The sequence below is a fragment of the Caretta caretta genome, chromosome 17, assembly GCF_965140235.1.
Source record: "Caretta caretta isolate rCarCar2 chromosome 17, rCarCar1.hap1, whole genome shotgun sequence".
Lineage (NCBI taxonomy): Eukaryota > Metazoa > Chordata > Testudines > Cheloniidae > Caretta > Caretta caretta.
The window spans coordinates 19141641-19154279 of record NC_134222.1 but is presented as its reverse complement, the minus strand read 5'-3'; the positions used below and the strand labels follow the sequence as shown (position 1 = coordinate 19154279).

The 12639-nt window shown below is 41.7% G+C and overlaps 1 protein-coding gene across 6 annotated transcripts in view; it reads right to left on the bottom strand.

Annotated features, from left to right (window-relative positions):
• CUX1 (cut like homeobox 1) overlaps nucleotides 1–12639 on the bottom strand; it is a 398832-nt gene that overhangs the window by 65112 nt on the left and 321081 nt on the right. For 3 of the 6 annotated variants that reach the window (XM_075120956.1, XM_075120957.1, XM_075120958.1), the window contains 3 exons: nucleotides 12098–12160; nucleotides 8351–8539; nucleotides 2881–3145 (listed from right to left, as the gene is read on the bottom strand). The exons of 1 other annotated variant lie outside the window; for it this stretch is intronic. In XM_075120956.1, the coding sequence (XP_074977057.1) occupies nucleotides 2881–3145; nucleotides 8351–8539; nucleotides 12098–12160 (517 nt within the window). The remainder of the gene's footprint in view (nucleotides 1–2880; nucleotides 3146–8350; nucleotides 8540–12097; nucleotides 12161–12639) is intronic. 2 more of the 6 variants (XM_048824335.2, XM_075120959.1) reach the window with 1 other exon arrangement.

Genomic DNA, 12639 nt, shown 5'->3' with positions numbered 1-12639 from the left:
TGGTGCCAGCAGCTAGGAAATTCTGGACAGAAAGTACCTATCAGTGGAAGTTGAATACCACTAAATCAACCACACCCTGAAGACATTCTTCAGTGTTATTCAAAATATGAGGCTATCCTGGGGATTGTGCTTGAGTTCATTGTACATGTCTTTGCACAATTTCCAGGATCATACATAGACATTTAATATAGTGATGTTTCCCACAACTTTTATAAATTAAGTTGAATGGAGTTTAATAATTTAATAGCACTGGACTGGAATTTAAGAGAACAGGGTTTAATTGTTACCTCTACCAAAGGCTCTCTAGATGACCTTGAACAAGAATTAAACACTTAATCCCTGTGCCTCAATTTCCCATTTGTAAAATGGGGTTAATACTACTTCCTTTCTTCCACCCTTTGACTGTCCTACTATTTAGAATGTAAGTCGTTTGAGGCAGGGACCGTCTCTTAACATGTATTTGTTACCGCTTCTAACACAATGGGGTTCCAATATGAAAAGGGGCCTCTGGAAGCTTCTGTAATGCAAAAAAATACACTCAGATGTATATTATTCTTATATATGTGCTGAGTCTTGAGCTCTGGAAACAAACAAAAAGGTTTAGATGTGCTTGTGGATACAATGAAATCTTTTCTGAATATTTATATTTCAAAGCGAAATTCTCTCTCTCAGGTATTTCCACAGTGCCTCTTGCTGTGACACATACGTGCCAACACACATTCTTTACACAAAGATGGATGTGAGGGCATATTCTAATGCAGCAACAGTTTGTGAAACGTATGGCATTAGCCATATACCCAAAGTATAAGCACTGCAGTAACAAGATTCCTGAGGCCCCGAATCCATGACATTATGGACATTAAGAAAAAGGTATCAAATTCAAGAGGAACAGTACACTACGGCTTGTAATGGGACAGACAGCAGTTGTACCAAAATAAGTTGTATGGGAGATATAAAACCCACAATGCAAGCTAAAATTGAAAATGGGCTCTTGACGCCTTTAAAGTACGACAAACAACACATTCTTATCTCTCAAGATTCCTTATAGTTAGAAAGGGAACCCTCTTCAGTTCCATGAATTCATTTCTTGTACCACCTTATATATATTAATAAATAATAAAAATAATAATGATACCTCACATTTATAGAGCACCTTTATGCTGAGGCTCTAGAATCACTTCACAGACATTATTTAAAGTTCACATTATTAATTGTTAATATTCTTATTTTTCAGATGGTGAAACTGAGTCACAAAATAGTAGTCCATAGCTTGATTTTCAGAGGTGCTGAGCACTCAAAAAATCCCACTGACTTCGATCAGGCCATAAATGACTTGCTCACGATCACACAACAAATCAGTAGTGCTGGGACTAGAACCTGAATTCCCGATTCCATGCCCTGTATTCCAACCATTAGAGTATGTTGCTGCCTCGGTTGTACATATTTTACTTTGTCTATAACAGCAGGAGTATTCTGAATTAATGTATAGCTTGGTGTGGCTAAATGTGCTGATCGATCATGACTTGTCGTGCTTTCTCACAATGTGCCTAACAGAAGACCTCATGATAATGAGGAAAATAACACATGTCACCAGATTACTCTCATTCATCTGTATAAGTGAGAACAGCACATTTTGCTGTCAGGCTGAAGGGAACATATTTACACAGGCATTACACTCCAACTTGTGTATAATTGCTATAAGTGAGAAAGGGAATAGTTGTCTGTATATGCAGAACTTTAAACTAAGATGCAGTATTTGCAGCGCACACAAATCAAATTGAAGTACAAGTCAATATGACAGAGTAGAAATGTTACCACCTACTGGTGACTATATTTGTTATTTTCCCTCAACTACTACTGTGTGTTCTATTTCTTAGCTCTGTCATTAACAAGGAGTCTTTTTCTGTGTCCATAGTGGCCTCGGAAGTGGCAGAGAGGAGCTTAGAGGGAGAAATCTTTTAAAATGTGAATTGTTTGTTCAGGTTTCTTAAAATATCTTCTGATAATCAGGGACTCTTGGTTCAGAAAGCAAGGGACTGAGGCTTGTATGTTTTCTTCTACCCCTCAAATTATAACGGTTATATTGATCAGTGCCAATTTCTGGGACAAAACTGTGTTAAAATTATGAGGATTCCTGATCAATTCCCTTCAGACAGAAACTGAGTGTGTTTATCCAATTCCTTCTACTTCTCATATGCTGGTCAAGCACTGAGTCTTTAGTAATCAGAAACTACTCAACGCACCCAACTTGTGGTTCCTTTTAATGGAAAAAAGGGATTAAACTGAGACTCCAATCTCATTTTATTTCAGGGTGACTCTTGGCATCAAGGATTTATCATAATAGTGTAATAAATTTGCAGTCACCTCAGATATCATGATTGTCACTAAGCCGCACACCATGGCCATTTGGAACTTCCTGGAGACGGAACACATTCTCCTGGTCCCAAATCACAGGTCTCTATATCTTGAGCTAAAGGAAAATTTCCTTTAATTTTCAGCACTGTAAGAACTGTTCTCTTGTCATAGGTCCGATTCCATCCAATATAGGGCAGTAGTACACACACTATTATAAATATCCCACGACTGTGGACCCTTTTAGTTTAAAGTCCAACTCTGACGTATCAAATCAAAATGCAGGATTTCACACAGACAAGAACTATTTATTAAGTCAATATGTGGGTATTTTTATTCCCCAGGAATTATTTTAAAACTGGCATATACTGTTTGCACTATCATTACTACTATAAACTCCTTGCTAATGAGACAATCCCTTCTGTATCACTGCCCAGCACTAGTTAAGGCAGACAGAAATAAACAGCCTTTTATGGCTAGAGTATATACTGTACTCACTGGAGATGCTGTGTGGGACATGTACTGTACCTGTAATTGTGGAACCAGTTGATCACTGTGCTGGTTTTCAAGTTGAGCTGTGTAGCAAGTTCCTCAATTGTTTTTGGCGATGGGTATGGCTTTTGCTGATATGCTCGTTTTAGAGCTTCTTTCTCTTCTGGTGCCAGCACTACTCGTGGTTTCTTTAGCTGATGCTGTGGCTGTGGGCTGGCTCCCTGGCTATAGTCTATTCCAACTGAAGAGGGCTCACAAGGTTGACTGTCACTAACTGAGCTGTGCCGTCGTTTCATGTAGGCTGAAAGAGAAATACAGAATCATGTAAATATAAAGTCACCAAATATAAGAACTGCAGAGTAAATGCAAAGATCCCAAATTGTGAGCTCGGGGGGTGTGCATGCTGGGAAGGAAGGAACAGGAAATGAATTCTGGCGTGGATCCGAAAGAGACTGCAAGAGAAGGTAGAGGTGGCAGGGAAGAGAGCACAAACTAACCATAAACCTTTCTAAGTTTCCCACCCCATTGGTGAATATGTGAGACAAATAATGGACATAAGAAGTTAAGTGTGGCGCATAGTTCTAATGTTACTCAACAAAAGTCTGAGTATTTTATGAGTATGACATTTTAACATATACATTCAGTTAGGACACTTACGCTGCATTGCAACTGAAATATTCTGTGCTTCTTGGTATTTAAAGCTTCCTACTGGATTATACTTAAACTACAGTAGCTGATAAAAGCTGAAATCACAACCATGTTCCAACACCAGATGGCACTTGGAACCTGTGGAATCCTGACAATTTTGCCTCAGCCCTAAGGAACAGTTCAGAGGTTTGTTGCTTATTCCTACAGATCTAGTCTTAGATGCATACACTGGAAACAAGTTATAAAAAAGAAAAACAACCGACAGCCCCTTCCTTTAAGCAAGATTCTTTACAATACAATTTGATGGGTACTACTGCTGTGAGCAGTTAGCTCATTTAGGTCAGTGATGGGAATCTGAGCAACTCCATTAGGCTCCTTCATCCTCCTGGGGTGAGGTGGTGATGGACCATCCTGTTAAGTTCATTGAGAAAAGAGATTTGGCTAATGATGTCATTGCCTTGATTGACTTGCACTGGGTGGAGGGAGATGGGATCAGAGTCATGCAAGAGCATTGTCGAGGAGGCCATTCCCTTGCAGTGAGAACAAAGCACTTCCAGATTAACTTGATCAATACAATGTTGCAGTGGCCTGATAAATATCTTTTAAATTATATTTATATATAAAAATCGTTTGGAGCACAGACTCATGCCATAGAGATTTGGAAGCTAGGGAAGTAGGTCACCTGAGCCACCAACAAAGTCTTTCATGAAATGAATTTTTTTACCATAGGTTTTATCTTCAGGAATAGGATGCATAGATGATGATAAAAAAAAATACAAAAGACTTTTACATGAACAGAAACAGGCCACCTTGAGCTACAACTCAAGTTTTCTGGGTATAGAGCTCACCCTCCTTATAGTACCAGGGAGCTGGTTTAATAGAGTACCCTTCTGTTCCTCTGCAGGACTGCCTGGGCCTTTAGTCTCCAGCTCTGCTTTGTCATTTCACCATCTACGCTGGTGGTGGATCTAGTGGGACTGTTACACACTGTCACAGGAGTATCCAAGTGAATTCTGAACATAGTGTTTAACCTTCCTGGGTACCTGAACTGCCTGCATTTTATTTTTCCTGAATATGTCGTCTTGCCTGTTGGATCACTGGTATGGAACAGAATGTAAGAACCTCATTATCCATCACTCTGCCGTGTCATATATAGTCCTGCACCCATTTAAGAAAGTTAGTTGTATTTGTAGCCATGTCAGTCCTAGGATATTGGAGAGACAAGATGGGTGAGGTAATATCTTTTACCGGACCAACTTCTGTTGGTGAGAGAGACAAGCTTTCGAGCCACACAAAGCTCTTCTTCGGGACCTGAGAGTGGCTCAAAAGCTTGTCTCCCTCACCAACAGAAGTTGATCCAATAAAAGATATGGTCTCCCTCACCCACATTGTTTATATAAGAAAGTTATTTTTAAAGGTTATTCCAATCAACCAAAGCTATATAGGATGTTTCAACCAGTGGGGAAAATGGGAAGCAGTTAGTGGTAAACAACATATGGGGCCCTACCTCTGCAGCCCCTGAGGTGCAGCTAAATGCTACAACTTGTAATGCTGGCAATTAATATGACGAAAATGATATCTTAAATTTATAAAAGGTCTTTGGAGTCTTTTGAGATTAAAGTGTTTTACAAACTTCTACTGATACACAAACTAGACACAGGGCTCCCTTCATTCACCACTGTAACAGTCAAAACAAGGGCGAAGAATGGTATGTGCTCATTAGAGCACTGCAACACTGCCCAGTAATTTAGGAGACAACATGAAGGAGAACAGCACATCTAATTAAAAATGTAAAAAATTTGTGCTATATCCAACTGAAGCTGCCAGAATTTGGTCAGGTCACTGGGCTTAACATCCTCCTCTTATTCAAAAAGATCTTTAATGAGTGGTCAGAATCTCTTATCTCACAGCCAAAAGATGGCACCTCCAGCAACACAGAGTTTTCAATCTTCATTCTGGGACAAGAGCTCAGGCCAAACTCAAGAGGATGAGCACCACTTCCTGGAGAACTAGACTTTCCTGGGAGGTGTTCCATCCAAGTGCAGACCTGCCCAAACTCTCAGTGCTGTCACTATTAAGCAAGAACTGCTAAAGTCTGTATCTTTCATGAGACTGGAATAAAGAAACAATGATGACTTACAGGGAACCCGACTGCAAAAAAACCACAACATCCACCAGTTGATATTTTTTCATCCAGATCAGGTTATTTGACCATCGCTCCACTGGTTCAAGGTCACATATTATGCCATCTGTCAGTGTGCTGAACCAGATTACTAGCTATGTGCTCTGTGTGAAGCACTCTAGATGCTTTAAAGATGATTTGAAAATATTATTTTAAACAATCTTTGAATATACACAACATCAGGGGAGATTTCAGCACATTTTCAAATAAAGAGAGACTCAAATCAAAAGGCAAGTTACAAACATCCCTGAGTTTTGGAGGAATTTGGTTTTGGATACAGTTTTGAACTTTTCCATTAGCCACTACTTCATAATGACCAAACTCACTTCCTAAATCCAGTCCTTGGGAAGGTTTGGACTTGGATCCTTGGTGTTGGGCCCAGTTCTGTTTGAGGATTTTACCCCCTTTTTCATTGTTGTTGTTGTAGACCCAGCATTGCCATGTTCCCTTGGCAAGTCTTCCCAGCATGCAGTAGGCTGGAAGTGGCACACCCACCACCCAACAGCACTAGAGGCCTGCCGACTAGGGTAAAACAGAGCCCTTTTTAAATAGAATTCTTATCCTACCTGGTACTGAACAAGCTTATTACAAACGAAATGAGGAGGAAATATAGAGAATTAACATTTCTCCCGTCAGGAGGCTTCAGCACTATTCACTGGGGAGTGCAATGTTTCCAGCAGCATCCACAGTGGGGTGCCATATGCCGTAGAAGCTAATTATTCAGAGTAAGGTAAGTGGGGGGAAGGAGTCTGATCTTGGTGGGTCTGAAGACTCCTCCTAAAAGTTAATTTAACATACGGTAGAAATCTGCTGAACTGTTTATATAGGGTTTTCATAGCATACGTTTCAAGCTCATGGGGGGGGGGGGGGGGTGAGAAGATGGTAAAGGTGAGATGAGCATAACTGTCAATTTATTCCTCTAATAAAATGTGGCAGAGGAGTAATTGGTAGTAATGTTTCACTGGCAAGAGAAACCACTGCAATGTTATTTCACTGACATTACCTGAATGGAAAGGTACATTGTTGATGTGGTTCCAGGGTAATCTAAATGGTTGAACAACAGGACACTTAGCTGCAAGAGAGAACTCACTCCCAGAGTGAGCTGCAAGAGTGAGCTCACTCCCAGTGCTCTGCTACCAGGACAGCACTTACACAGTTCAGGAGCTCCGCTGAGGCCCTCAAACAATTTACACCGTATCTTTACTCAGGCACAGGTTCCTTCCCACAGCATATGTATTGCATGGGACTTCAATAAAAATACGGTGCAGAAACTCGTTTCCGAAGGAGGCTGTCAGTGTTACTTTTTCATTATTTTTTATTTTGTTTTATTCAACATTGTATAGGATGATCTCTTAAGAATGTTAAAAATCTAGTTATTTGGCCCATTTATTTTTGCTCTGTTTCTAATGCAGCAGAAGCCATCTCAGCTCCCTTTAGTTTACAGTGCTAAGTGGGAAATCTGAGAGGATTCTGCTCCCAGTGGAAGACCTCATGCAATTTCTGAGGAGATATTGCATTGTGGTACTACCAGAAGTTACTGTAGCAAAGATTTGTTTCTCTTATTCACTTTCAACAGGAGACTACGAGCTCTCCTGTAAGCCCCCTTAACTGCAATTTTCAGTATAACCACAAAAATTCTTCATGACATGTTAGTGTTACTGTGAAATCAGTCAACAGTAGCACTTTAATGCAGAGGTGCACTATCATCATCCAGGATAACTAGCCGGAATGTACACAATTCTGCACTCAGCTAACTGCTGCTAGGAGTCAGCATCTGGAGCTTCTGTGTTGTAGAATTATGTGATCATACTAAAAGGTGTTAAGTATCAGAGGGGTAGCTGTGTTAGACTGTATCCACAAAAATGACAAGGAGTCTGGTGGCACCTTAAAGACTAACAGATTTATTTGGGCATAAGCTTTTGTGGGTTTTTTATGCTCAAATAAATCTGTTAGTCTTTAAGGTGCCACCGGACTCCTCGTCGTTTTTATACTAAAAAATGGCTATTTCTGTAATTGCTATTTCTCAGCAATGGATTCAAAATAAAGAGAAGGATCTGAAATTCACAGGACATGTTCCACAATAAAATTGTAGGTAACTATTTAGAGGCCTAATAGATAAATGTTTTTGATCTAAGCAGATGAGGGGAGTTCATTTGAACAAAACCAGAAACACAAACCATACTAAATTAAATGATACAAATGCATCTCACAGAATCATTTTAAATCACTACATTTATCTTTCCTCCTAGTGATCTCCAGTGTTAGACCAGCAAGAAGTTCCCTCAGGAATCACTGCTTACTCCCTCCATCCCAACGTCTGTGGCTGGGTGTGGTCCTAGTAATGAAAATCCTGAGCCAGTTCCCATTCTCACATTTCTCATTTGGTAAGGCAAGTTATCACTGATGCATTAGGGTAGTAGTAATTAATTCTACAGTGAATCTAGCAATGGCTTCCTGACACTGGGAATTCAGGGTGGGTTCTTTTTCCCTGGAGATATATAAAAAAAGCAAAGCTAGCATCAAGTCTGGCAAACAGAAAGATGCTGTGAAGCCCTTTCCATACCCTTCAATAATGCTGGATCAATATGACCTATATAATACTCATGGATAATTTAAAAAAAAAAAGTCCCATTTGAAATAATAAAAAATATGCATCAGCAATCTGCTGCAAATTACCTTTTTTCTCCATTCGCTTCATATCCATCAATTTCTCCACATTGTTGGGATCATTTAGCCACAGCTGCATGCGGACAAAGGGCTCCCGTCCCTTCAAACTCAATTTGTGCCAGGGCTTTGGGCGAGCCAGAAGGTCTGAGACTGAGCCTTGCGTTAGCCCTAGGATTGTCTCCCCAAACAAACGCTGACCTAATAAGAAATCAAAACTGAAAGGTATTCATTCAGCTAAGAGGCAAAACTAAACTAAAAAGACAGAAGAAAACAATGCAAAAGAAAGGCTAGAAGGTGGAAGGGGACCAAATTCTCTGAAGGAGTAGCAGAGCTCTGGTATATATAATCACTGTCAATTATTCTTACTTCAGACTTGCCTGAAAACCCAACAGAAATAAAAGGAAGAATAATAGTTCTTCCCCCATTAAAGTTGGAAATTAGTTTTTGTTTAGTTCTGGCAAGCAGGGGAGCTCAACACCTTTTGGGATCAGGATCTTATAATGGACATAATGTGCAAAAGTAAAAAGTAATAAGATTTTAAAAAGTCAATCAAGCTTGTAACTAAGCAGTCAACTCCAGCAAGACTACTACAGCTACGTAGGTTTTATGAGGGAAGGTTAAGATACTACAGACAATTCAATCAGTGAAACAAATGTGAATACTGTACACACCTCTCCTGTTCAGCAACATTCATGCTAGTGTCTTCACAGACACATGCAAATACTTCCCATTTTAGATTGTTTTTACTACTATTGTACATGTGCTTTAGCAATTGCAGGTAGGTACAGTTTACGAAATGTAACAAACATGTATGTTTGTAACTTTTATGTAGTACTTGCTCTCAATAATTCTGTATTTAAGCCGTGTTTCAAATGCTATGCTCTAGCATGGTAGCAATTTGTATGTATTTTGGAATATACATACTTTGTATGTACATATAGTTATTGTTCCATTTATATGCTTAAGATTTAACTTTGCAGTAATTACAGAAAAAGTCCACAGCACTCAAAACCAGGCCAGTTTATTTTCTAACAACCTTCACTGGATGCTTTTCTTGAGCAAAATTGTCCTGATATGCAATAGCTTTTGCTACAAAAGAGAAGCCTGCAGTCATCTGAGTCAAATCCTGATTTCTGATAGTATTTTAACTATTGTATATTGTAAAGATAATCTGAAAAGCTTTTTACCTGCTAAGACTTGGCCTCAGAGTCCTGTGTCTGCCCCCCAACAGAGTATTTTCCTTCACTTGCTCTAGGTATAAGGGGGCCAGTGGTAGTCTTGGGCCTATATGACCTAAGCACTTGAAAAATTTCTCACTGGCTCCCTTCTTTAGTTTCCTGATTTATTTGGGGGAAGAGGGAGTTGTGGTGGGGACTCCTGAGGCATCCAAATGAAGGGGCAGATGGGCAAGGATTCAACTGAAGCTTGAGGGAGTTGTAATAAGAGGCAACCAGAAAAGGGTGTGGTCATGAGTATATAGAGATGGGTAGAGTTGCCAAGCATGTGGTATTTGCCCGGTTGAAAATGGACACTGGCGGGTCTGGTCAGCTCTTAAAAGTCCAGTCAGCAGTGCAGCGGGGCCCGGGGCTAAGGCAGGCTCCTTACCTGCCCTACCTCTGCGTTGCCCACAGAAGCACCCGCCAGATCCCTGCAACCCATAGGCGCTGGGTGGGCCAGGGACTGGGAGGCTCCACATGATGCCCTGGCCCCCAGCGCTGGCTCCACAGCTCCCATTGGCCAGGAACCACGACCAATGGAGCTACAGGGGCGGTGCCTGTGGGTGCAAAGGCAGTGTGCACCACGCAGAACTGCTTGGCCGCCCATGCACCTAGAGGCTGCAGGGACCTGGCGGCTGCTTCCTCGGAGCCACGGTAAGAGCCGCCGGGATCCTGCACCCTCTCCGACATCCCAACCTCCTGCCCCAGCATGGAGTCCCCTCATGCACCCCAATCCCTTCATCCTTGGCCCCATCCCAGAGCCCTCACCCCCTTCCAATCCGCTGCCCCAGCCCAGAGCCCCCTCCTGTACCCCAAACTCTTCATCCCCAGCCCCACCCCAGAGCCCACACCCCATCCAGAGCGCACACACCCTCCGACATTCCGAACCCCTTGGCTCCAGCCTGGGGCCCCCTCGTGCATCCCAAACCCCTCATCCCTGGCTGCACCCCAGAACCCACACCCGGAGGCCCCTCCCCCCGCATCCCAACCCCCTGCTAGCCCAGAGCCCCCTTCTTTACCCCAAACCCCTCATCCCCGGCCGCATCCCAGAGCCCACACCCCAGCCAGAGCACACCCCCCCCTGCACCCTGAACCCCTCGACCCCAGCCCAGAGCCCTCTCCTGCACCCCAAAACCCTCACCCTCAGGCCTCCCCAGCCCAGAGCTCATACCCCTCCTGCACCCCAAACCCATGACCCAGACCGGTGAAAGTGAGTGAGGGTGGGGAGATGGAGTGAGCAGGGCTGCAGTAAAGGGGTGGGGCAGGCGTGTTCAGTTTTGTGTGATTAGAAAGTTGGCAACCCCAAGCTGGGGAAGGAGAACCCAACATGGAGTAAGCTGGAAATGGCCTGTGTGTGCACGTTACTTTGTGTGGAGTCCAATATTACCTAAAGTTGTCCCTCTTCTTGGTTCTTACTGGGGAAATACAGAACCCTATACTCATATTTTGGCAAGTAAGTAAAAGAAGAAGTGATTTTCAACTACATTGTTTTAAAATACATTCATTTTTCATTTTGTACCTATTCATAGACAGGTAAACCCTGATTACGCGAAATTCTAAAAAATCTGACTAAATGCCAGTTTTGGTTCATCTGCATTCCAGAGTATATCTGTACCCTGGTACAGAGTGGGGATCTTTTGAAATGAACCCTCATCTATTTATCTTTAAAACTCTTAAAATCTTTTCAATTGTCTTTGTAACTAAACAACATTCCCTTAGTATGTCCAGCAATCTTTAAATATATATGAAAATTTAGGGGATACTGCAAATATCACATTAATGTTACATAGACGGCAAAAGCAAAACTGAAATGTTTTTATTCCGCTGTGTTTATTCTATTTCCCTAAGTACAACCAGAAGGGATCAAATACCTGGTTTGAAAGACTGTCAAGCTAATGGGAATCAGATTATAAATCACTACGGGTAGGGAGCAGGTGTATCACACGCCATATACTCAAACAGCCATTGAGGAGTTGTATTTTTTTTTAAATATAGATTTCAGAGAATTTGCAAAACCCATGCCATTTAATTTGCCCCATCTTTACTGCCAGTCGGTAGCCACAAGAGTTAGCTTTTGTATCTAGTGACCTATGTTTGTTGTGATTGTTATGGAAAATTCTTTATGGTATTTTGGCACTTTCTGCAACCCCCCCAAATTTAGGGCTTTTTGTTACATTTTCTCCCCTCTGTGACAATGTGATGTGCTGCCTCAGTTGGAAAATCTTTATTGTGCTACAAACATCTCACTGCTGGCAGTGAGAGTATTGGCTGCTAGAATTGTTACTAGAGTCTGAATCCAAGAAGGCCCATGAGGGAAGACCCTCCAAATACAATCCAATTTAATGAGTCATGTGACCCAAACCAGTTTCACTCTAATGCCCTCTTTAGTGGCTAACGGTTTTTGAACTACTGAGCCACTAGGAATTGGCTGAGACAGGTTCATGTGGCCCTGTGGCCTCAAACAGAAGCCTCAGCACTGAGTAAATCTGGCACTCCAGCACACTGAGGGCAAAAGGAGACATTTAAACTTGTTCCACACCTAATGCAGAGTTTGGGGCACATTTCCTGGCTCTTCTGCTGCTTTTTAGGCTTGTCAGCCACACTGTAGGAAAACAAAAATCATGGGGAAAAAAAAAAGACTAAGTAAAAATGGCATCAAAATAAATGTAAACAAAAATACTTTTCAAACTCTCTCTGGAACACCAGAGGAGGAACAGTACCCAATAGCATTCTGAACAAAAAACGAAGGGCCTGATCCTACAAACCCTTACAACCATGTGTAGAGTTTACTACTGTGAGTAGCTCCATGGAGACAGGTTTCAGAGTAGCAGCCGTGTTAGTCTGTATCCGCAAAAAGAAAAGGAGGACTTGTGGCACCTTAGAGACTAAATACATTTGTTAGTCTCTAAGGTGCCACAAGTCCTCCTTTTCTTTTAGCTCCATAGAGTAAGCACTCTGGGTCTGACCATACAACATAAGCACGTGAGAAGTTCCCTCAAGTTCAATGGGACTTGCTTTCATGTATGACTTTTTGTAGAGGATTTGCCTAGAATTTTTTTTAAATGAATGTGAGTGACACTA